The sequence below is a fragment of the Neomonachus schauinslandi genome, chromosome 3, assembly GCF_002201575.2.
Source record: "Neomonachus schauinslandi chromosome 3, ASM220157v2, whole genome shotgun sequence".
Lineage (NCBI taxonomy): Eukaryota > Metazoa > Chordata > Mammalia > Carnivora > Phocidae > Neomonachus > Neomonachus schauinslandi.
Window position 1 is genome coordinate 150,088,901 of NC_058405.1, and position 25,366 is coordinate 150,114,266.

Consider the following 25,366-nt stretch of genomic DNA (forward strand, 5'->3'; position numbering starts at 1 on the left):
TCTACATGGTTAGGCTTAGTGTGTGGTTTTCTAACCATAGAGATGGTATGAGAATACCACGACTGCCATTTTCAACTATCGAAGTTGTTGGTCACAAAGTAATTTGCTTGGCAATAGTAGTCAGACGGTGTGAATTGTCTGCGTTACTGACATTTTAGGACTGAAAGAGACATCAGACATCTCTAATCTAATCCCACTCTCATAGATGAAGCTGAGACCCAAGAGGGGGCTGTGATACAGAACTCTTAGTCTCGTGTTCTTTGCATCCTACCACACTGTGCCCACTAGGGACAGAAAACTGGGCTAGTTGCAAATTAGCTAAAAACCTGTCTGTGGAGTTTTAAAGACAAGTGTAAGTGCTACAGTGTTCAGCCTTGCCTAGCTCACCAGGAGCTATGGTATATACACCCCCACAGAGAGGCAGCCCACAGTGCAGGGGAGACAAACAGATGAGTGACACCAGATATGGAAGCATTAAATTATGCTTATCCTTGATACAACATGAGCGTCTTAGTTTTGCGGGACTGTTTACAAGGGCTGGGTAATCTTCCTAATTTCACTCACTAACCTTCATAGTAAAATGAGTAAATTCATGAATCACAGACCAGATAACACAGGGAAGCAGCCCATGAATGTGTTAGGTGGCACTTTAAAAAGGGGCTTTTTGGGGACGGGGTATTTTATAGTTATATAAAGAAAGGATGTGATTACTAGAAGATCTGGGAAGGGTGTGTTTGGGGATGGGAAGGATTAGAAAATTAAATCAGTTATTACAAAGGGGCAAAGACTGGACATTTTATTTCTATTCTGGAGCCTGAACCTGATCCCAGGCCTCCATGCACCCCAGCCTTGCCCCTAGCTGCCTCTCCACAGGTTTGGTTTTTTTAAGATATTATTTATTTGAGAGAGAGACAGAGCCCAAGCAGGGGAAGAGGCAGAGGGAGAAGCAGACTCCCCGCTGAGCAGGGAGCCCGATGTGGGGCTCGATCCCAGGACCCCGGGATCATGACCTGAGCCGAAGGCAGATGCTTAACTGGCTGAGCCATCCAGGCGCCCCTCTCCACGTCTTTTATTTTTATTTTTATTATTTTTTTTAAAGATTTTATTTATTTATTTGACAGAGAGAGACACAGCGAGAGAGAGAGCACAAGCAGGGGGAGTGGGAGAGGGAGAAGCAGGCTTCCCGCAGAGCAGGGAGCCCGATGCGGGGCTCGATCCCAGGGCCCTGGGATCATGACCTGAGCTGAAGGCAGACGCTTAACGACTGAGCCACCCAGGCGCCCCTCTCCACGTCTTTTAAAGAGCCTACTAGAATTGAGTCCAACAAGCACTCATAATAACAAAAAGAAACTGCTTCATACTTGTACAAAAAATGGGGAAAGGCTGCCAACACACCAACACTAGGGCATTAAAGTGGTGTGATGGCGCTAAGAAACACAGAATTTACATAGTATGAGAATACAATACCTTTTATTAGCTTCCTGTCAAAGGTGCCATTGAGGAACCTCTACCTTTGTATGCCCAATATAAATTTAATACGTTTAAAACTGCTTAAGTGTGGTAGTTTTTTCAATTGGCCAAGTAAGAGGTTTAATTTCTTAGTATAGCATACGCATATAACCTGAAGTTAGTTTACCAAAACTTGGAAGCTGAGTGTGATTGTCAGTATCTTTTAAGGGCTATATAAATTCATCTTAGTAGGTTCTAAAAACCATATTATCTTTAGCCTTCCTAAAACTGTTTTAAATGCCATTTCCTTGAAATTGTGCATAGTTTTATATAGCAATTTAAGTTATCTGTAGCTTTTGGCTATGTTTCACAAAATCTTATGTTTTCATAAGTAAGGCAATTAGAACACATGATCCAGTATCTCAAAATGTCTTAGGCTCCAAAAGCAGGGATCTTGGTTTTTGTTTACCAGTGTTTCCCAAACATCTAGAATAGTGCCTGGCTCATGGCAGGTGCTCAATATATATTTGATGAACTAGTATAGTGAATGAGTCTTAACTAACCAAAAGAAGCCACTCAAGTAAATACCCCTTGCTTTGGGAACAGCATCCCAGTTCAAACAGTAGGTACCACAGTTTTCAAAACAATTCCTAGGTTTTTTTTTTCTTGTTTTCCCTGGGATAGTCAGAAGTGAAAGGAGTCCTTTGTTTATTGAGACTTAATATTCCATTTTAGCTTACAGGCAATAAATAGCTTTCAGTCATTTAATGCTGAATAAATGGCTCAATCATTTATTGCCATCTCAGAAATCTCCTTCCTTAATAAGGAGAGATTGTTCTCAGGTGGTACATAACAGTTCTATGCTTATCAAACCCTCCACAAACACCACGCCAGAAGTACTCTTAAAACTCACAAACATCGGTAAGCCAGGATCTACGTGGTGACTCACGATGATGATCAATTATACATGAATACAAACTTATGGCTAGGGAGGGCCTTACCTACTGGAGAAATACAGTTCTCCATGTTTATTATAAAGGAACTTTATATTTCCTAGATGCAAATACTGCAGATACATGGATGAGAGAGGTCCTATTTGTTAGGATGCCAGCATTCAAGCCTGTACCACTCTTCCCTGACAACTCTTCGAACAATAGTTAAGTCTAGCCCGCCAGATTTATGTCTAAGTGGTGATTATGTCTTTCATGACACTATTTTGTTTCCAGCACACGGTGCCTTTTACTTTCAGAAGGCCATGGCTTTCTAGCTTACAACATCTTTGGAGAAAAATGGCCCCTTTAGACGTGGGCGCAGTGACTCCTCGGAAAGGGCTCCTCTAATCTTGGGATGTGGGTCTGAGATGTGGCTTTGGAGACCAGAGTCCCACTTGCCATGTGTTCTTAAGTTAGAAACTTACATTAGCAGTACCAAACTCCCTTTCAAACTAACTGCCAAATTCTTTGTGCATTTGGAGGCAGCTGTGGTCAGCAAGACCAAAGCACTTTGTTTGCTTTTCATGGCTCTCACTGCAGCTCATTCCAATACTGCTTCCTGCCTGTCTTCCACCGACCCATCGGCCACAGCAGTTCAGACTGCAAGCGGGTTAAGAAAGGGCAGTGCTCAGGAACGTGCTGTTATCAGCCTTACTCAAAAATAAGGACTCACATGTTTGTATGTCTAAGCATAGGTAAGAAAAACATGAGAAAAAACATCAAACCTACACATAATGCCAGGAACTTCTAAAATCTTTACGCCAAAGTTGTTTGTAAGAGACTAACGTCAGAGTTTCAGTACTTCTCAAAAGTAACCAAAATCTCTTGGCTGGCATGGTAAAACGAAACCACGCCAGGTTGTTCTCAAAGGGCCAAAACACACTAGCAGTTAAATGCCGACAATTAGAAACAATATTTTTTTTAATGTTCTCTTCTTTGTTCCTTCCTCATTTCAATTTAAAAAGTCAATGCAAAGCCAGTCAGGTTCATGTGGTCTTACGTAAAAACTGAGAGGAGGAGAGCACCACGTGCAGATTATATTTAATGCAATACATATAGTTTAAATTTTAAAATAGACTTTGAGAAAAGTTTATCCCCACCCGAAAAACATGGCATTTACGTACTAATAGAACCGAGGTGGCGACGGCGGGGAAATGAAGGCGCAGCTACAGAGACAGCAGTCTGCGAACGTTCTGTGGAAGGACCCTGCCGAACCCGCCCCGCTAAGCCACGTGGGCGGTGTCAGTGCTAGTGAAGGAAGACGGGGAGTAACAGAACACGCTTCACGAAACACCAGAAAGCAGTCTAGAAAAAGCACAGGAGAGATAATGGAACCATTTGCAAATGTATTTGTCCGAGACACACATTTATCAGTGAAAAACATGCAATTCTCAATGCAGTTACAAAGGACGAGTTTTCAAATTGTTTGATTCTCATATGATCTCTGGTTAATTACTTGTCAGTCCCTATTTTTTCTTCTCAACTTGAAAATTTTATGACTAACACTACCTACCAGCTAATAACAATAAAGACACATTAACCCATTTAAGAAACACGAATTAAATTTCTAGATTTGGTCTAGATCTACGACTAACTACAACTTTTTGAAGAGTAACAGGATTTTTGTCTTGAGAGAGCAGTTGTTAATAGCCTGGTTCCCTTGACAGAGATGTGAAGATAATTTCATTTACTAGTGACCGTGATAAAGGCGGAATATATTCAGCTTTGGATGTTAAGGTTTAAACAGAAAAAAACTACTCAAGGGTCTGGAAAACGTATTTCCTTCTCCTGATACCAGCCAGTATCATAAAGCCATAACAAACAGAAAAGCTAACTCTCCCAAGGGAGAGAGTTTGCCTTTAGCTTTAAATGGCCAGTGTGGAGAATGTAATGAAATAAAGGACACAACTTTGACCCCCTGCCCAGATACAGGATGGCTACCTTTGATAGACCATTGACGTAATTCTGCATGACTTAGCTTTGAACGATTTCATAGGTAAACCAATGGAAAACCTCCGGCCATATTTAAAGCAGAGGGAACAAATAAGAATTCTCCAGAATAGAAATCTGTCAACCCTACATCAAGAAGTTCCCTAAGTAACTGTGTGATCTATCCAACAGCCTGTAACAGTTGGGCGCTGACTTTGTGCACAGCATTTTAAGTGCTGCTCGACTCCTCACCTGTCCCCAAGGATTCTCATTTTAGCCCTGATGTTTTCAGTGTATCCGGATATTGTTCATTTGTAAAACCCACTCTACGGAGAGGGCCTTTCAATTTTACCTTTCATAAGATGCATGAAGCCCTTCAGAGTAACACGTTTCTGAATTAGGGAAAAATCCACTTGCTATCAACAGGTTGCAGCAAATTTGTTCGTCTTTGTTTCATTTCCCTAGAAACACAGGATGTGAAGGAACAGAGTAGCAGGAGGGAATCACAGATGGGAAGGAAAAATGTCGCCAGAGAAGATGAGAAAAATTCATGCTCTATACTGCATTCATCTGTAAAAAGATAAAATGTGGTTAAGTTTATTACACAGCTCTTGTGAAATGCAGATCCACATCTCTAACTCGGCCTGTCAGTTCTACAATGGGGTAGCAGGAAGACACTTCCACAGCAAATAACCACCATGGAATTAGAGAGCCTTCAGCATGTGCTGTTTATCCTTTTTCCCAGACTAATCGAGACCTTTTATATCATCTAAGCTGATGGATTATTCCTCTGCAGCCTGCCGGCTTCATTCTGCCAATTCATCCAGGCTGCACAAAGCTTTTTGCTGTTATGCAAGTCTGGGGGCAGAGCAACGTGGCAAATCTGCTCCCACAAAACAAGGACGAGGCAGTGCTGAGCTGTGTGCCAGCCAGAGGATGGGATGGGGGCGGGGGGGAGATGATGAATGTTCCTTAAAGGCCACGCAGTAGGAATAATAATGTCTTTCAGGTACAGATTAGAGACAGAGAATTATGAGGAAGCCCTTCCCCTCCCCCCGCAGTGCCTCCTGCCCAGCTGCCCGGAGCAGGGCACCTTGTGGGCAGTAAATTGAGCGTCCAAACAATCCCAGCCTGCCACCGACTTCCCAGCTCACGTCCCTGCCGGGCTGTCCCCTCGGGCCAGGTGCTCTTCATCAGGGCTGAGTCTGTCCTGCAGCAATGTCTAGAGACAGGTTTGATTGTCGTGCCTGGGTGCAGGTGTGCTCGTGGCATCTAGTGGGCAGAGGCCAGGGCCGCTGCTAAATATTCTACAGTGCAGAGAACAGCCCTCTGAAACAGAAAATTCCTTGCGTCCTGGCATACCAATAAAAACACAGGACTAGACTGTAAGCCTCTTGGGGACTGCCCTTTATTTTAAGGTTTTGGGGAATTCCTTTAATACCTACTTAGGAAGCCACAGAGTGACCAAAACAAGGGAGTCGGAATTTGTAAGAATTTATAGTTGTTTCTATAATGAGTCCATTATTTTTAATCCTAAGTGGTCAATGGTGGGTAGGACACAGTGGGCTCTGACGAACATTATTTTGGATTAAAAGCACAATGAAGGTTTTGCCCCTATGTTTCAGTGTGTGGCTGAAATGTAGAGTCTGAGAGTGGACTTTTGGAGAGAGGTAAAGAGAGAGAGACAGAAGGAGGGAAAGCCTGGATCCAAATCCTGTCACCGTCTCTTACTGGCATGTGTGACCCAACCCCTTTAAATCTCAAGGTCTTTGTCCTTCCAAAGAAGAAGAACGTACTGGAAGGATTAAATGAGATACCACGTACAATGCCTAGTGTAGCAGATGGAAACAGAGGATGGCTAATAAATGTTCCTGCTGTTATCATCAGCTTTGCCCAAAGGCCGGCAGGAGGGTAGACTGGTTCTCACATAGTCCCTGAGGAAGAAGTTTGTACAGGAAATCCAGACTAAACAAATACTCAAGTCATCCTGCAGAAAACACTGGTGCTCTGTGTCTCTTGGACAGTTTCCTCAGGGGCCTGTGGTCCTCCTGTTCCTGACCCTAATCCAGAGCTGCAAGCTGCAGACGTGGCTGAAATAGCCAGCTCCGAGAGAGGCTGCTCTATTTCAGAGCATATGCTCTCCTGCCAGGGGTAGATGCTGACTGGAAATCATGGCCAAGGTTAAGGACAGATCATCTGAGACAAAGTAGAGTCCACCCAATTTGGGGACTAATCCAACTTCTATTTTGTCCAGCCAGCGCCTTGTCCAGATTATCACCTCTCCTAGCTCCTTCAGTCTTCTAAAGGTTTAACCTGGAGAGAGAGAGAGAGAGAGAGAGAGTGTGTGTCTGTGTGTGTGTGTATGTGCATGTAAAACAGACTTCTTCTGCCCTACGTGTGTGTGTGTAAAACAGACTTCTTCTGCCCTACGTGTGTGTGTGTAAAACAGACTTCTTCTGCCCTACATGTGTGTGTGTAAAACAGACTTCTTCTGTGTGTGTGGTGTGTAAAACAGACTTTGTGTGTGTGTGTGTGTAAAACAGACTTCTGTGTGTGTGTGTGTGTGTGTGTGTAAAACAGACTTCTTCTGCCCTACACATGACATGAATGAAGTCATCTGGAATGGAATGGCTATGGGGGGGAGGGGTGTCCATTTCCTGGCCTTTATTTAAAATAGAGAATTTAAATTGCTCTCCCAGTATCATCCCAAGAACACAGACAAAGTAAGTCACACCATCTGCACAGATGGAGACAACTAATCCATCTCATTTTCTTAAAGCCAAAGGGGAATAACGGTGATGACAGAGTTGGAACTCTTGACTTCTGAATCCCAAACACGGGCTTCTCATCCAAAGGCCGTGCTGCCTTTGTCCTAATAAACTGGGGTGAGACCTAATGAGTCCTGTGCAAACAGTTTCTGTGCGGTGGATATTTTGAACGCGATGAAGCTCTGCTTTTTCTGGGAGGCATTCCAGGACAGTGGACAGTATGCACGCTGGAGACTCACCGGGTGGGTTCAAATACTCATTCCACCATTTACTAGCTGTTTGATTTTAGTCAAGTTATACAATTTGGGATTGGGCGGGGGGGGGGGCGCTCCTTTTCCACACTGTAAAACTGAGAACAACAATAACCGCTAACTCAGAAGGGGGTTGTGAAGACTGATGAAGTCACTACTGGCGGAGTGCCCGGCACACGGTAAATCTCACCTATTAATGGTGCTGCTGACTGTGATGATAATGCAACTTGCTAAAGCACAACAAAGGAGGGCAGCCATTTGTGGTTCCATCGACAGCTCTTACACTCTTGGAACAGGGCTTTATATTTGTTCCATTTTTGAGTCAGGCTTAGAAAGCACTTTATAGCAGACTCAGGGGCTACATTCCAACAGAGGATGCGCAAAAGGTCCATTTTACACTTGCTAACAGGAACAGAAGTGACTTTTTTCATTCTCAACAATCAGGAATGTGTAAGAAATCATGGTCTCTAAAGAGTTGAGCCTGGGCTTCTTCAGGTGAGAAAAAGGGACTAAGAAAGAAGTTACATACCAGAAACTTGACTCTCAACAGGTATTACTGATGTCACGTGCACACACGGCTACACGACCCCGGGTGTCTGAAGGACGGCACCCTCTCCACCTCTCCCTCCCCTTCCCTGCCCTCCTGCCTCGCCCCTGAGCAAATGGTCTGTGCCAGGCACCAGTTACAAGAAACTGACTGAAGAAAGGACGGTAATAACTCAGGGAGGACTTTTTTTAAAGGAGTAAACACATTTTAACAAATAGACTGGAATAGCTTCACGTGGAAAAGAGCTTAAAATTAAACAGTGTCAGCAAAATTCCAGCCAACCAAAAAAAGTCTTTAAGAGGAAGGATTTTGGCCCGACAGGCAAACAATACCATTTGATTCACTGAAAAAACATTTTCCTAGAGGGACTAGATTCTCTCTTTTGTGGACAACCCTGTTCCTATTCTGGTCATGACACTCATAACTCTTTCACTCCTAGAACCTTCTACTCCTGGCAAGTGCCCGACCACCCCAGGTGCGAGCAGCCCAAATCAGTCCTCAAATACGAAGCAGGTGGAACTGTACCACTGTCGTTGCTGAAGCCTCTGTAAGGGCTGTTAACTGCCAAGCATCAGTCCTCTCTCTTCCTAAAAATAACACGCCTGCACCCAGACACAGTGCTGAAATAACAGACCGAAGGAAACCATTTTCTTATCAGAGAAACGGTAGTTCCTTAATATATGAAATTTCTACAAGGACAACTTCAAAGGGCAGAGGCGGAATTTTTCAGTATTTGAAATGTCATTTAGTTTCTGGAAGGTGCAGAGGGCCAGGAATAAAGCATCCTGGTGATGATGGAGCTTGTTTAAGCACAGCAGGCTCCGACTTATCAGGGCTGATCTAAAACACCCTCGCTGGCTCTGCCAGAGGCACCTTCCGATATCGTGCAGCTGAGCCGAGCGGCTGCCGGGCACCCTCCCCGCCCCAGAGAGCACCTGCTCGGCGAGAGCGCCGACACCATCCCCGCGGGGTACTCACCATACTGTCGAACTCGACAGAACCCACTATCCGCGACACCTCGTCAAACTCCTCAGGAGACATGGGGAGAAGGTTGTCTGTGGTCTGAAGTCGAGAGGGGTGACTAAAATGGGGAGAAAGGAAAAGGAAATGTTAACACCAAGATCGTGAAAGCGGTGGTGCCAACTTCGACATTTCGTCTTTGGCCTGCGATGGAATGATCCCTTGAGATCTTTATTTCGGCTCAGTGCACCCGCTTGTGCAGTACATTTGGAAAAGTACAGATGGCGGGAGGCTCCTGTCCCCAGCCCGGCCCCTTGGGAAACGTCCAGGACTCTGGAGATGTGAGTGAGAGGTAGCCAGGCCTGGGACCCGCGCCGCTCCTGCCTGGTTAAAGGTGCGGGCGGGGGCGGGCGCGGGCAGCGCGTCACCCTGAGGGGCCGGCGCCTCGGGGCTGAGTCTGGCCCGAGAAGCTCCAGAGACATGTCTGGGGAGTCCCTCGTCCCTACCTTGAGGTTTGTATGCAGATAAAGCTGCTCCAGAGTGTTTTTACATGAAGGCTACATCCATTCACCCCAAGACAGTGCTGCAGGCCAAATAACTGACAATGATTTTTCCAAATTTTTGTCTACCTTTTATAAAATGAAACAACAAAATAAAAGCAAGCGGAAAAAAAATGTATCTCAATCATCACTTTGGCCTTTTCCTCCATTGAAAAGAACTACTTTCCCACTCTGATCCATTTTTGTTCATTTTATTTATACTTTTTCAAAGTATCAGTTTGCGGGGGGACTTAAATACAACCTTGGGGGGTGGTGGTGGCGGTGGTGTTTGGGGGGTTTTTTTTGTTTTTGTTTTTTTGTTTGTTTTGTATAAAGGCAGTAAAATTCTGATAGGCAGTGACACCAGGATCTCTAGTTAGGATCTTTCCAACAAGTCCGACTGTGGTGGCAGCAGCAGCGACTACAGTGAGAAAGCAAAGGACAAGCATCTTCAACAGGCCCCAGCCAGGAGCGGGGCTGGCCTGCGGGTTTTAAACATGGCTCTCTTCTGTGTTCACTTACACTTCAGACACAGAAATCAACTCAGTCTTGATGTATCCAGTTCCTTTTGGGCCATCGAGTTCCATTGGTTCTGGGGCTAGAAGCAAACACATGGGGTACAACTTTCGGTTAGCAGACCTTACCCAAGAACAGACGATCAACGTTCTCTTTCATCAAAATTTTACTGTTTGCCCTGACAGTCGGGTGGGTCCTGGAGCTTTAAGCTTTAGGTGACTTCCCTGCCTGGGTCACCTCACATTCCAGTGGGAATGCAGAAACAACGCAGAGGGAAGGGCGAAGAGCCCAGGACAGAAGTCAAGCTGCGAGCTCTCTCCTTCCCAGGCTTAAAATCCTACAGAAGCCAGAGCACAAAATGTGCCAAGTATATCTGGGTTAGTGGTCCCAGCCTGGCTGCTACGATATACACCTCTTCTGCCCAAAGCAACCGTGTGAATATTGACATTTCTGGTTCGGGAAAATAGTTAACTTTGTTGGCGTGTTCCAAACCAGAGCAGCCGAATCTCAAATGCAATTCGGCAAAGACGGAGAAGCGCTCTTAACGACAATCACTAGAAATAATATCGTCTCATAAATTTATCATATCACCCTGAATGAACCATTTTGCTTCTCCCGGGCCTTCGATCTCTCAATTTCAACAGGAACAGGCTGGTATAAATCAGTTGGCCAAAATATTGGAAAAAATAATGTAATAAATACACAAGACCAGAAGTGGACTTTTTTGACACTCCTAAAATAAATTCTTTGTTCATTTCTTACTGTTTGTATCAGGCCAAACAGCGTGTTCTATTTCAACTATACTTTGGGTTTTACCATCTTTGGAAAGCCTGCTTACAGCAACTCAAAAGAAAGTGGCAGGAGAAGGACACAGCCGGGGTGAAGCTTGTGCCGGCACCAGGCACTTACAGGAAGGCCAAGCCAGTGTGTGGGACTAAACCCGGGCTCCAGCAAACCTTTGGACAGTGATGAAACGGGAACCTCATCACACCTGTGCTATTTATTACTATCAGGGCGCCGATCATTCACTTCCCCCACCTACCTTCCTTTGGCCTGGAGTAATATTTCCCGAAGGCATGGTCTTTATCAATATTCGGATACAGATACTTCAGGGGATTCTCTGGAATATTTTCAGCAGCCATGACTTTGTAATTGCGAATAATATCAGGGAAAGTAACTGCAGAAAGTTCTTTTTTCGTGTAAGGTTCAACGGCATGGAAGTAAGGTTCTAAAAAAGAGGAAGATCTAAGTGAGTCCCATGGACTATCCCAAAACAACAGAGGAGAGAAACAGAACATTGCAAGGCTGTATGGATTTGAGTGACCCCCGGTAAGAACTAATCACAATACAGGATTTATAACACAGCATGCTGCTTCATTTCTAAATAAATCATAATCCTTTCTGAGAAACAGGAGAAATAAAGGCAATGCAACAACACTGCACTTGTCATTATTTGCTGAGATTGGTAAACCTGGCAAGGGTTATTAAACATCTTCAGTAGCCTGCATCTTTAATGATGTCCCCACCCAAAGAAATACTAAGTGGATCATCTTGGCTCAAGTCACAGATTAATAAAAGATAAGCTCATTTTCTGGTTGCTTTTCTTTTCGGATTGAAGAATGTAATTTTTTATTAAAATAAATGACAATACACGGGAAAAAATTGTAAACAAAAAAGGATCCTATTTGCTTTTTCTTCTAATCCTTAATGCGATAAACCCGTTTATTTACTCGTGGTCCTATTCCCAGACTTCATTTGAACCCTGCGTCCTGACTGATCCCGAAGCTCAGTTTTGGCCGCACACATTCCAGAGGCTGCTGTTGGGCGCTCTGGAGACCCTGCCCTACAACCGCAGACTCTGCGGGGCGTCCTGAAGCTCTGCAGCCCGTGCTGCCCCGCCTAAGCTTTCGGGTTGCCAAGGCTCTCCTCGGCTCTGCCTCCTGCTTGGCTCGCTCCATCTCTCAGCTCCGCAGAGGCTGCCCCCCCCCCCCCACGGGAAGAGGATGAAAGGCCGTTTCTAACATCTTCTGCCCACCCTGGGCCCTGATCCCAGCGTTCCTGCATTTTCGTTAGGAGAAAAAAAAAAAGAAAAATAGAACAAGAAAAGTAGGCCCTGTTTTTTGCCTCTTTCCCCCGAAAGCAGTAAAGTCGCTGGATTCCTTCAGCCCCTCAAAGAGCGTAAACTAGAAGCAACTGCGAAAAGAAACGTGTCTGTCCTTTTCTCATCTCTGCCGTCTCATCTTCTGCCGAAACCGGCTTCGGGGTGCGGAGGTGCTCGGAGCCTTTCCGCCACAAATTCATTTGGCGAAACAGAAACCCAAGCGAGAACCAAGTTTGCTGGCGGGGTGGGGGGGCAGGCCCCCTCTCGGGGATCCCGCCCGTGCGCGCCTCCACGTGGGGCTCCCCGCAGTGCGCCTGCACGCACAGGCCTCCCCAAAACTGCCTGTCAGCCTCGCTGACTCACATCCTCCCTCTCCAGATGACAAACCTGACAGAAAGAGAAGAATGTGGCCTTGTCTTTAAAAAAAAAACCGTCATGCCCACCGTGCGCTCCAGGCCGCGACTCACACAACTCTCCCTGGCAATGTATTCAATCCTCTCTGCGAGGCTCGGCGCGGCCAAGCTTTCCCTCGCCGGGGCCCCGGCCGCCCCAGACGCTCGGCGAGGGAGAAGGGCTTACCGCCTCCGTTCTGGGAGCGTTCCACCCACGTGAACGTGATGGCCCCTTCCCGGCAGCTCTCGCTGAAGCGCAGCAGGAACGTCCCCGGCTGCTGGTCCTTGAGCAGCGCGCGCTCCCGTTCCTTGCTGATAAAGCCCACGATACACCTGCGGGCGGAAAGCGATCCAAGAGGCACTCTGAGCTTCAGCCGTATTTTCATGTTAGCTTACAGACCAAGTCGATTACCGAAACTTGACAAAGGAACACAGGATAAAAATGTAGAGACCCTTTTGGGTGCTTTAACATCTATTTAATTGACACTTCAGATAGCATTTCGCTTATACACGTGTCTGCTTAAGTGCAAACCAATCATTAACACGGGGCCAAGAGGATGCTATAGATGATCAGTAAATACTTGCTGGATTAATGAGCCTTTTATGTTTATTTGATGACCTTTTTTATTTCCACTTGATTTTTAAAGGCCATGGAAATGTCTCAGACAATATATTTTCATGTTCTAGCACCTCTGACAAGTTAAAGCCTTTGCTGAAATATCAACTGACCCTGGGAATAATTTAGATAAAAACAATTTACTGAGTTACAAAGGTTTTTCTTCTTTCCTAGGGGCAATACAGCAAGTCAGTGCTTAAGAAATTTTTGTTGAAGGAGTGAATGCATGAATGGCGCTCAAAAAATCTTAAGTGTTGAATATACATATACTATGAGAGCGTAAGTTTAATCTTATGAGATTCCACTATCATGAAGCCCCAACGGGACCAGCCAGAAAGCCTGGAAGCATCCGTTTCTGTGAGATGCACACAAGTCTTGTCAAATAAGGAGGTCTGTCCAGGTCAGGTGGGTCTCAGCCTTGCAGTAAGGGGGTGTGTCCTAAAATTATGTTTCAAAAATAAATCTATCAATGATCCTTACCCATCATTCCAGAGAGAGAGCAGGTGTTTTTTAATGAGTTCAAGGATGCTTTCAATCCAAAGCCAGAAAGGAAAATTTTTATCATTTATGTTTTCCTGCAAGTGTATAAATGCACACATTAGGAACAAAGAAATTCAAAATAGTGACTTACCATGCCTCTTCCCACCGTCAGATTTTAATTTGCAAAGCCTGCCCAGCTGCCAAAACTAACACCGTCTGTCCCCTACAGAGCCGCCCCTCCCCTTATGGGCATGCAGACACCACCGCTCTCTCTTTCCTGGGCCAGGCTCTGCTTCCTTCTCTAAACTGTAGTGAACCAGCCAGGGAATGACCTCCAGGGTGAATCACAGAACAAAAGCTGCCCTCCTGCTAGTAAAATCCAGTAGCGTGAGCTTGTCAGCACTGTCTGGTGACCCCAGCGGGGTCTGATTATTCCCTCCAACTGGTCCCTCTGCTTGAGCAGGCTTGGGGAAACTCATCAGGCCCATCGGGCCGTCCAAGCCAGCACAGAGCACACAATTCTCATGGACCGGGCAAAAATGCTCCCAGGCAAGGGACTGGTGTGGGTAAATGGAAGACTCATTTCAGATAGAAAGAATGTTATCACACACACAGGCGCTTCCTGTCAGACCCACACTTGGAGACTGACCTTCTGCACTGAAGGAAAGTAAACAACCTGCCCTAGGGTTTCCACGGGCCAGGGACAAACATGCCAAAATAAGCACAAAGATAAGTAACTACCACAGCAAAAAATATGAAAACCTCAAGAGAGAGCGAGAACTCAGAGCGTAGAAAACCCAGACAGTACTCACTTTACAGAATCTTGTCCACGGAATGAGGCCATCGGGGCCAGCATTAGGACCTAATCAAATGAAACAGAAACAGAAATTGACTCTGAAGCTTTGGTTAGACTGATGGCTCTTGTATTTCCTCTCAAAGAGCCAACACCCAAAAGAGGAAGACTGTATGTACATGGTTGATATTCTCAGACACACTGATGCTAATTAATTGTGCTTTCTGGAGAAGCCTTCATCTGGTCCCTGTCTATGCAGTATCATCTCCAGTTGCCTCTTCCTCCTTCCTCAGCAGGCTCCTCTCCCACTGGTCCTTCAGAGCTTTCTCAAGCTTCAAACTAAGACCAAGATCACCCCTAGGTGATCTATTTCACTGACCCTTGACTTTTCAAGCTTATTTGGGCATTCTCCTCAGCCCTCCTCCAAATAGGACATGGGCTCAGGGAGGTTGATGCAGATCAAAAGCCAAGTGAGAGAAATGAGAGAGGGGAAGGAAACCTAGGGGTTATCAGCTACACAAATTAAAGCAGCCCAGGCCGTACAAGGCGGTGAGCCCGTCATCTCTCTTTGGAGAGAACCACAAATAAGCCATTATAGGCAGAAAAGGTATCTGTCTTAATTCTCACCAAATAAGGAAATGGAATGAGGTGATTTCTTACATCTTATTAAATGGCATAAGACCCCTACTGTGACAGCTAAGTGGCCACGAAAAGGCATATTGAGAGCCACTTGGTTAGGAAGAGTCTACTGGTGTTTGCAATACACAACAATTCTTTGTATAGAAAGCAAATCTGGAAAAAAAAAAGTTGCCTGTGGATTTTTAAAGAAATAGTTCAGATACTCCCATTCATTGAAGATTTGACCTTGAGGCTAGTAGGTCTTTGATTTCCTTATGTGGAAGACTAATAAATCTATGACATTAGCTATTGAATGGGAATTCTCTATCATGGCCTGGACCCTGCCAGAACCAATCAAAACTGCTGGCCAAGGATGTCATCCTGCTGTGGGCAGGGTCTCCATGTGCTTTGACCACTGAGTGTATGCCATGCAGCGGGTGGCCCCAGGACCTTACTTATTCTCCCCTGGGGAGACTTACTGGGGACTTACTTTTTTCTCCCCAAGGTTAATAAGACTTCATCTTTCTCATCAAGGAACTTCTTTTAGCCACAACTAACATATTTTACATAATTCAAAAATATTTCCCTTAGGAAACCTGCTCAGTAATGTTAACATGAGATAATTGGGAAATGATTCATTTAAGTTTTTTTATCAGGTCTATACCTACTTCCGAGGTTGAGCTATAATTCTCATTTAGCTGCAACAAGCTGCAGCTGGAAAAGCCAAGCGATTTTTTTTTTTTTTTTTAACACTCTTCTACCTTGATCAAAATAGAGAGCAAAGAGGGGAAAGGAACAAGTCGAGCTATTTTTATGAGTTTCAATTTTCATATACGGAAAAAGTTCCTACCAAGTAGTTTCTCTCCCAGCATGCTGAGCTGGTCCACATTGAGACCTCTTTTGGTGACAGAAGAAAACTGCCAGCTGAGCACTTCCGAGAGCTGGGACCATCGTGCACATGGTGGGTTCAGGAAGAAGGACAGGTTCTAGAGAAAAAAACACCCGGAAGCTCAGGCCCTCGGTCCCAAGCAAGGCACTCAACCCTGGATCTGTCCCAAAGTTCAGTTCTAGTTTCTGTGACACATACAAGTTTTCACAGAAGAGAAACACAGTTGATTCTCGTTATGTGCAGGTTCACATTCGTGAATTCAACCTACTCATGCAAAGTCACTTTAACCCCCAAATGGCCCCTCGTGGCACTTCTGGAGTCATTTGTGGACGCCATGAATAGAGCGGTGAAGACTGGAGCCACCCGACATGGATGCTTCCAGGAGAGTCAAACGAAGCAACTGCCTTCTTGTTTCAGCTCTTGTACCACAAGCAAGTGTCCTTTTCGAGGTCTATTTAGTGCCACATTTTTTGCCTTTTTGTGGATTTGTTTTTTAAAATTTTCATTTTTAAAAAATGGTTGCGGGCGCCTGGGTGGCTCAGTTGGTTAAGTGACTGCCTTCGGCTCAGGTCATGATCTTGGAGTCCCGGGATTGAGTCCCACGTCGGGCTCCCTGCTCAGCAGGGAGTCTGCCTCTCTCTCTCTGACCCTCCCCCCTCTCATGCTCTCTCTAAAAAAAAAAAAAAAAAAAAAAAGGTTGCAAGGATAGCGCTGAAGGGCTGTCTGGTGTTGCTAAGTGCAAGATGGCCTCGGGGCGCCTTACGGAGCAAATACTTGTACTCAGATGCGCTTCGTTCAGGCATGAGCTACAGTGCTGTTGGCCATGAGCTCAATGTTACTACACCAACAGATATATTAGATAAGGTGTCTCTAAACAGAAGCCCACATAAATAAGGCCACATATCGATAGGTTCAGTAGCAGTCGTTCAGCATTTGCTAATTCAGTGTTCACAGTGACCTTCAAGAATGTACGTGCAGAGAATAACGAGAATCAGCCGTAATTAATCAACAGTGAGTACCCACACTTAAGAATGGAGCATGCTTGTTGAGCAGATATATACACTTTTTTGAAAGAAAAGCAATAAATGAACTCTTCCACAGTAAAAGTTATAGGAAGTCTATTGCCTGAGCTTATTCACATAGAAGAAAAATCATAATTCTCACTTCTAATACATACATATGCTTCCCTTTTCCAGAATTACTAAAGATCCTTAACAAAGCCACTCGAGTTGTCACCTTTCTCTCAACATCTGGCCCTGAGGGGCTCTGTGAGATGCACAGAAGCCAGACGATGGGGTCTCTAGTTAATACCTATGCGAAAGCAGATCTGTTTTCCATACCCGGGGTTCTGTCACCAGCATGTTGTACCACAGGATGGAGGCCCAACCACTTGGGAGCTGGCTGACGTTGGAGATCACCACAACAGGCAGAGAGATCGTCTAAAAGATGACAAAGACCTTAACATCATCAGAATCACAGAAATATCACCTGCAGACCACTGTGTAGCCTCAAAACTAAGCAAGGGATGGTTTGTAAATTTGCATGTATTTTATATTTGAACACTAAAAATGTAAAGCTAAGTTCTTTTGTCCATAGCTTATTTTTGTTATATCATTCAGTTAAAAAATAAGTCTCCCTGCTTCATATAACAAATTAACATAGGACACCTCAACTAGAACATTTAGTTTGTAGCATTTAAAGCTGAATTGGGTTCTCTAGCTTCCCGAACCATTCAATTAACATCAAGATAGTATTAGCTGAAAAAGACCATCCTTTTTAGCAATTAAGTAAGTATGTCTAAAACAAAAACCAAGAAATAAAAATAAAATTTTCCATGTCTGAACCATGTAAGTCTCACCTCGAGGTCAATGACCAAACCAGGCTGGCACAACTGGGTCTCAAAACTAAGGGAGTGAAGCTCTTCAGTAACGATAAGAGGGCCCTTAAAAGAGAAAAGGAAAAAAAAAAAGAAAGGAATACAGTGATTCATTCACACATCCTGCAACTTTCGGGGGCCTCATAGGCACTGCAACAGGCTTCAGAAAGCCTAACCCCCAATCAAGTGCAATTCAGAAAAAAAATTCCCGTTTTCAATAATGTATCCCAGGTTTAATTACTATATCTCCGTGTTCTCTCAAGGATTAGATTTCTGAAAGCCTGGCCAGGGTTATAAATTGACAGAAAGAAATGTCAGTAGGGAAACAGCAGCTTCTAATGGGTTTCTTGGTGATGTGAGGCTTCGTGGCTCTCAGGCCCTCTGCCCTCTGCCCGCTGCCCGGCAGCCCCGCTCCAACCCCAGGCGGACGGGTGGACAGTGCACGCGTTCCAAGAGGGATGAGTTACTGGAAGGACTGATCTGCATAAGCCTGGCGGGTCAGAAAGTCCCTGGTTTAGGGAGAAATGTAATAGTTTTCTAAGTGCCTTCATACACATTATCTCATGTGAGCCTCCCAGCAACCTAGAACCGGAGACGCGCGGCCGCTCTCTCTGCTCCCGGGAGAGGAAACTAAGCACCCGGGGAGGTCACGGTGAGCGTAAAGGTCAAAACCAGGGCTGCACTGCCAGGGACACTGCCAGGGGCGGGCGGTGCCTGTCCCACTCTTCCTCGCGACCTCTGCTGGGTGTGGTTGCAAGGACCGCCTGCTATGGGGGCACAAGGGCTGAAATCGTTCCAAACCAAAGCAACTCCAGACATTCTGTCCTCTGTCCATAGTTCACTTTTTAATGCATTACAAACATCACTCCTCCTCAAGGATCCGGCTGTAAAAAGGAAAGGGACAGAAAGACGCTGCCACTGGGTAGGGAACGCAGGGGAGAGAAAACCCTCTTGCCACACTTCATTTTCAGCACGGCAGGCCCCGAACCGGCCTCTGGTTCCAGCTCACACAGTAATTCCCGTGTACCCTCAGCTACATCCTACAAACTTCCCGTGATCCACTTTCTTCGCCTGTGAAATGTGAGTAGCACATGGGCCCATTGTACCTACTCCACTGTGGCTTCAGGGAGGGGCCAGTGACTTCGAGTGCAAAATCATCTGACAAGCACAAAGCATGAAAGCCGTGGGTTTTTATTGTTATCACAGATACACCGTGTCCCAAAGCTCATCCTCTTCCCTGCTGGGTCTGAACCCCTCTTCGAGGTGCCCCCGACCTTCAGGAGCACTGAGCCAACCTGCCTGGACACACACCTGCCGATTAGAGACTATTCAAAACAGAAGGACTCACCTCATTAGTTCTGGTGCCAGCATTTTTCTGTTCCTTCAATTGCTATAGAACAAGAAACCACCTTAGTAAACAGCATGATAATGCTCACAGTTGCTACTTTCATCTATAAATCAAACTGAAGTCAGGGTTTAGAAAGAATAAGGATGTGAAATGATTTTCAGAGTACAAAACAAGACATGAGCCTAAGTGCCCTTTTCCAGCAGCCTGACACCATGTGGACACCATGCAAACATGGAAGGATCCCAGGGATTCACATCCTGCTCCCTCCCCCCCACCCCATACGCAAGCTTTTCCGAATGATCCCCCTTAAGCTTCATTAGCTGTTTCATGCTCCCCAGGCTCAGGGCACAGCTAAGCCTGCCCTCAAAAAGACTTCAATCCCTGAGGTTTTAAGGAAGCATTCTGGAGCCCTGAGAGCAGCTCTGGGTATCATCAGACTCCCACGTCTGGACTGAGGCTCTCATAGAAGGTCTAGCTTCACTAACTGTGAATTTGCTGGCTTACAGAACTGTTGCCCGTGAACCTCCCTGCAGGTTCCAGCCCAGGGAGCACACAAGGGTCAGTGGCAACACGTCAGAACCACCTTGGTAGAATGGGCCTACTCCTCTGGAGACAAAGCGGTGGGGGCAGTGGCCGTGGGCAAGACCACCAGAAAGGAAAATGTGAGTAATGGGCCGAGGAGAGACTCCTGGGACCTGCCACAATTGGAGTGGGGAGAAGGAATGGTCAGGATGTGGGGGCAACTATCAATTCTGAGGAATCTGTGAGAGGCTAGAGTGAGCGATCACTGAGGTCGCAGAGGCACCAAGAACAGATCACTGAGGTGCTCACTGGTTTATGGAATATTTTGCCGAGATTGCTACGCTCCTAAAAAGTATCTCTGGAGAAGAGACTGGCAGAAAACAGCAACAGAACAGGCCTGGGATAGGGAGGAGGAACAAAGATTCCTCAAGAGCTAGTGAAGTCAACAGCCACACTCGAGAAAGCCTTCCCCAGGGGGTGCCATCCACATCACACAGCGAACCGGGTGCCATGTGTTGAAAATGAAGTCCTACTAAGCCAGACACAACCCAAAAAGGGGGAAAACTGGTCTCCCTACCAGGTGTCGGAATTCTGCGGCCAGACTTCCATTGGTGGACTCCTCCATGTTCATCACTTTCGTATGTGTGCCCAAAATGTTGAACTTTCTAAATCTAGACAATACAGAGCAGAAATACTTAAAAGGCTCAGAACTTTTTAAACAAAGACAGTAAGATATAGTACAAAGTGTCTGACATACCCTTTTACTGTATTTCTCTCATTCACATCTCTGAAAAAGAAATATACATATGTAAAATCATATGTGTATTTAAATTTTGAAATGAGCTTTAACAAAAATACAAAAGTGTATGTATAAGTAAAAAATCAATACAAAATCTACACCTGTGGGTTTTCTGTCCTTTCATTACCTCCCTCCCCTGCCCCCCATCTGGGGGTCGACCAACACGAGCTCTGCCAAGGATTGCTGAGTGACCCTGGGCAAATAAACCATCGGCCCTCACATTTCTCACTCGTACAATGAGGTGCTACCAGCGCCAACCTTACAGGAGACCGTGAGTGGTAAGCTAGTTCACGGGTGACAAAGCACAGAGCACACCCTCCATAAATGTAAGTACACTATGCTTCTGGCTGCTTCCCGAGCAATTACCTGCCCTGCGTGAGGCACTGAGCTAAGCCCAGGGCAGCGCAGAGCTGTCTCCGCTGTGAGATTAGGGAACTTCCAGTGTGACGGCTAAAGCCTTCTTTTTATTCTCTATTATCTTGAATGCTTTTATGAAGGTACCAGAATAGTCAATTATTTGGGGAAACTGTCAAGTTTAAGCTTTAAATCTGAGGTTAAATCTTGAGCAACCTGGCCTCCTAACATCAATGCAGTGATGACTCTGTCATGTCCTGGACTCACATGTACCCGTCAGGCAGAGGCACAGCCCGGAAATCATTAGCACACTCACAGGGACCTGGGTCAGCTGCCTTTCCGATCTCAACTAGAAGTTCAACATTTCTGTGAGTGACAATCACCATTAGCTATGCGAGTGACCAACCTTCCCCAGTTCCGGGGGCGGCGGGAGGGCGAGGAAGAACTTAAAGTAAAAGGAACAGCGTGACACAAAGCCACCTTGCCAGAGCTAAGAAGAAAACCCAGAGCTGGAACAGAGAGAAAAGACAAAAGAGCCGTAACAAACCAAAAGAGAAGACAGATAGAGCACGGCCTAACGGCCATAAAATCTCTGCCACTCTTCCTTTCAAGAAATACGAGTGTATTTCCCTGTCCCTTGAACCTCAGGTGACTCTGACTGGGTCCTGCCAACAGAATGGATGGGAGGGATGCTGTACGAGCTCCAAGCCTTGCCCCAGCAGGCCTCGCACCCTGCTATCCGTACCCACCTGCAATGCCATCACCATGCGAAAAAGCCCAGGCTAGCCCCTGAGAGCCCCACGGAGAAGGGTCCAGTTATCCCAGCCAGGACCTCAGACATGTAGCAAGCCCACGCTGGACCACCCAGCAACAACCAAGCTGACCCAGACCAGAAAGACCACCTACAGCTCACAGAATAAGAGAAATCATAAGCTTTTGGGTTTTAAGCCCCTAAGTTTTGGGGTGATTTGTTAAGCAGCAAAAGCCGATACACAGAGACACCACAGCTGACGGCAGGAAAGACAAAGGTACAGGGAAGAATATTGTTACAGAGTGGAAAGACGAAACACCAGAGGAAAATGACTTGGATTATCATAAATGGTTTTGAAACTTGCTAAACCAGTATGTTACACACAAAAGCATTAAAAAATATCAAGGGTGGGGGCGGGGAGAGGAGCCAGTGGCTAGGTCAGGGCTAGTCCAGGTCTAGGGTCTCAGGGTAAGATGGGGTAGGACGGCTCCACTTAGACCCCTGTGAGAGATCCTGCCCATTCCTGGGTCCCCACTGTCCAGAAGAGACAGGGGTGGATCCAGCAGGCCCCACACAGTCCCTGTAAAATGCTGCCAACTGCATTCCAGAAACAACCCCACAATGGCTGCAGAATCACGGTCTTCAGCCTTGTGTTTGACCAAGGGCCCCTCCTCCTCTGGGGCTGCCCTAGGAGGAAGGAGGGCCAGTAGGCCAGGCCGGGTTGCTTTGAGACTTGATCATTACAAGCTCATATGCATAAAACACACTCATGCTTTCGTTCGTTTACAGTCTAAAAAGGCACCAGCATGTTGCTATCAGCTCTAGGGGACGCTCCCAGTGCCCAGAATGGGAACTATCAATGTAACCCTCTTGGGATCACTTATAAATAACCCCAGTGCATCAGTCCTTGTTTGGTTAACAGAACCAGCATTTCAATAGTGTATGTATCTTAGATAATATTAAAGATATCTTACTTATCAAATAAGACTTTGACTTTCAAATTATAATTCAGCTCTTGCAATTTCACCAGCAGTCTGGAAAGAAAAATAAAAGTCATTATTACTTTAATTATTATCTATTATAAGTCAATCAGAGAAAGACAAGTATCACATGATCTCACTGATATGAGGAATTCTTAATCTCAGGAAACAAACTGAGGGTTGCTGGAGTGGTGGCAGGTGGGAGGGATGGGGTGGGTGGGTGATAGACATTGGGGAGGGTATGTGCTATGGTGAGCACTGTGAATTGTGTAAGACTGATGAATCACAGACCTGTACCTCTGAAACAAATACTACATTATATGTTAAAAAAAAAAAAGAAGATAGTAGGAAGGGAAAAATGAAGGGGGGAAATCGGAGGGGGAGACGAGCCATGAGAGACGATGGACTCTGAGAAACAAACTGAGGGTTCTAGAGGGGAGGGGAGTGGGGGGATGGGTTAGCCTGGTGATGGGTATTAAAGAGGGCACGTGCTGCATGGAGCACTGGGTGTTATGCACAAACAATGACTCATGGAACACTGCATCAAAAACTAATGATGTACTGTATGCTGATTAACATAATAAAATTTTAAAAAAAATAAAATAAAATGAAGCCAATCCTAAAAATAAAATTATCTATTACAGTTTATTTATTATGCCAATTCCCTATTGATAAACATTTCAATAACCTCCGCTCCCTCCATTTATGACAAACAATGGAATCGACATCCATGTATGTCTACTTGGATTTCTTTTAAGTGTATTTGCAGCATAAATTCCTAACTGTGGAATTGCTGGGGCAATACTGTCACACTAAATTCTGATAGAAAGCAGCAGCTTTTCCATTCCCACCAAATGTGAGTGAGGGTACCTGCTTCCCTATACAGCCTTGCCAACACTGGGTTTTATCAAAATTTCTACTTTGGGACAGTTATATGGGCAAAAAATAGCAAATGTGTATTTTTTATTAAAACTTTTGTCTAATGTTTGTTCCGTTGGGAAAAACTAAGAACTCCGACCCATAATCAGGAAAAAGAGGTTAACATCTATAGTCATTCCAGGGTGGTATGGAAAGATGGAAGGAAGGAATGCTGGACTAAGACGTGTGTGTATCTTCCCTGATGAGCGGGAGACCTCGGGCAGGAGCCCCTCGCTGGTCTGCTCCGCTTAATGGGGCAGGTGGCTGGGACCGGGCTTCTCATGCCCCTTCCAGCTGTGAGTTCCCGGTCCCTGTGGGTGCGTGGGTGTGGTGCCGTAACACCAGCAGCCAGGGGGCCTCAGCCGGGACCTAACTCAGCAGCACCCCAGGAGAAAGGACTAAGGCCAACTCTGAAGGCAAGTCCAGGTGCTCATCAGCAGAACAGCTACAGAAATTTGCCATTCAATAAAGGACAGCCCTATGTTCTCATGTGGAAACACTTCTGCAATTTATGATCAAGGAGTAAAACAGGCCAGAACCCTAGTTTTTAAAAATAAAATCCTGTACATGATATTATGTACGTGTGTGTGTATGTATCTATGCATGAAAATATAGTGTATATATACACACACACGCAACTTTATTTCTGTATTTGTGTAGACATGGACAGAATTCTGCTAGGGAGGACTGACACTAGGCTATTTACCACAGTGGTCTACAGATATTTAGATCACGGACAACTTTGAAACAGTGATGAAAGCTATGAACCCATTCACCAGAAAAAGAGACGTGTCATGAGTCCATGTTCACACACTGCATGTGGTCTCGGAGCTACGTAAAGCACAGGTTACAAGCTTCTACTCAGGAAGGCACGCGACTGCTGGGAACTTTCGCGTCTAGTAGGGGCAGTTCTGCCTTTTTGCATTCCTTTTTACAGTGAATGTGCTTTACATTTACAGTGGGAGGATCGCGTGTGCGTGTGTATACATAAATACACAATATATTCCTATTTCTTTTAATATTCTAAATAAGATATTCCGAATAAGAATTCACACTGAAATGCCTACTGCAAAACTGTTCCTCTAAAGCACCCTCCGTGACTGTTGTGAAGGAAGTGAGGGGTGCTAACTTCATGGCACGAGGCACAACGTTTCCATCTTTTCTTGGTTACCTCAACTTCACGGTGAACTGGACCCCAGTCTTCAAGACCAGCGGCCTCTGAGGATGAGTTGGCATGCAAGGTTGTCTTTCCACCACAAATGAGCTGTAAATTCCAAGCAAAGTGCAGATTAGCATTTCCATTAAGGCTGAGGCAGTACAAACTGTCTTCCCGACACAGGAGAGGGGGTTCGAGGGCACAAGCTAAAACTCGGTTCGGAAGATTTGAACAAGTTGGCGAATAAAGTGAGGTTTGCTAGTCAGCACAGAAATCTCCACACCACATTTCACTCAACGTGAGATCAGAGTAGTTGTGGTGACGACCCGTGGCACCTTCGACAATGAAAACCTTGAGTTGGGTTATGTTCATTTACGAATTTGCATGAAGAACCAGATCTCCTAGTTGGACTTAACTGTGGCAATCACTTTGCAACATATACAAATATCAAATCGTTATGTTGTACACCTGAACCTAATGTAACGTTGTATGCCACTCATATCTCAATTTAAAAATAAAAATAACCAAAAACAAAAAATAAAAAGAAATTTCACTACAGTTGAAAACGAACCATGTAACACATTGCTTACTACCATAATTTGACATGGATATTTCGGGACCCTATGGAAAACTGTCCTTCTAGTAAAATTGTTTAGTAATACTTATTATCTAATAAACATTTCCAACTATGAATTTTCATTTAAGAAAGGATCACATTTGCATCCCAAAACCCAAGTAAATAAGTATCCTTGACTATTTCAAATACAGCACTGAGGTATCCCTGTTTGGACATTAGCCACAGGGAACCGAGGATATTTTTTT

At 45.3% G+C, this 25,366-nt stretch overlaps 2 protein-coding genes across 4 annotated transcripts in view; one reads left to right on the forward strand and one right to left on the reverse strand.

Moving 5' to 3' along the window:
- The window catches only part of GLS (glutaminase), a 98,298-nt gene extending 81,237 nt beyond the window's left edge, over positions 1-17,061 (forward strand). Inside the window, exon 19 of the transcript XR_002481081.1 lies at positions 17,037-17,061. The gene's annotated coding sequence lies outside the window, so the exon portion shown is untranslated. The remainder of the gene's footprint in view (positions 1-17,036) is intronic.
- The window catches only part of STAT1 (signal transducer and activator of transcription 1), a 36,741-nt gene continuing 15,093 nt past the window's right edge, over positions 3,719-25,366 (reverse strand). Inside the window, exons 11-26 of one of the 3 annotated variants that reach the window (XR_002481080.1) lie at positions 24,560-24,652; positions 22,465-22,524; positions 20,344-20,373; positions 20,164-20,257; positions 19,065-19,106; positions 17,699-17,782; positions 17,181-17,279; positions 15,802-15,937; positions 14,353-14,402; positions 13,541-13,635; positions 12,632-12,777; positions 10,994-11,179; positions 9,958-10,033; positions 8,915-9,017; positions 4,723-4,940; positions 3,719-3,746 (exon numbers count right to left, since the gene is read on the reverse strand). Coding sequence is in view for 2 of the 3 variants with exons in the window: in XM_021703083.1 (XP_021558758.1) it covers positions 4,926-4,940; positions 8,915-9,017; positions 9,958-10,033; positions 10,994-11,179; positions 12,632-12,777; positions 13,541-13,635; positions 14,353-14,402; positions 15,802-15,937; positions 17,181-17,279; positions 17,699-17,782; positions 19,065-19,106; positions 20,164-20,257; positions 20,344-20,373; positions 22,465-22,524; positions 24,560-24,652 (1,309 nt within the window). In the remaining variant the exon portion in view is untranslated. The other 2 variants (XM_021703083.1, XM_044913692.1) reach the window with 2 other exon arrangements.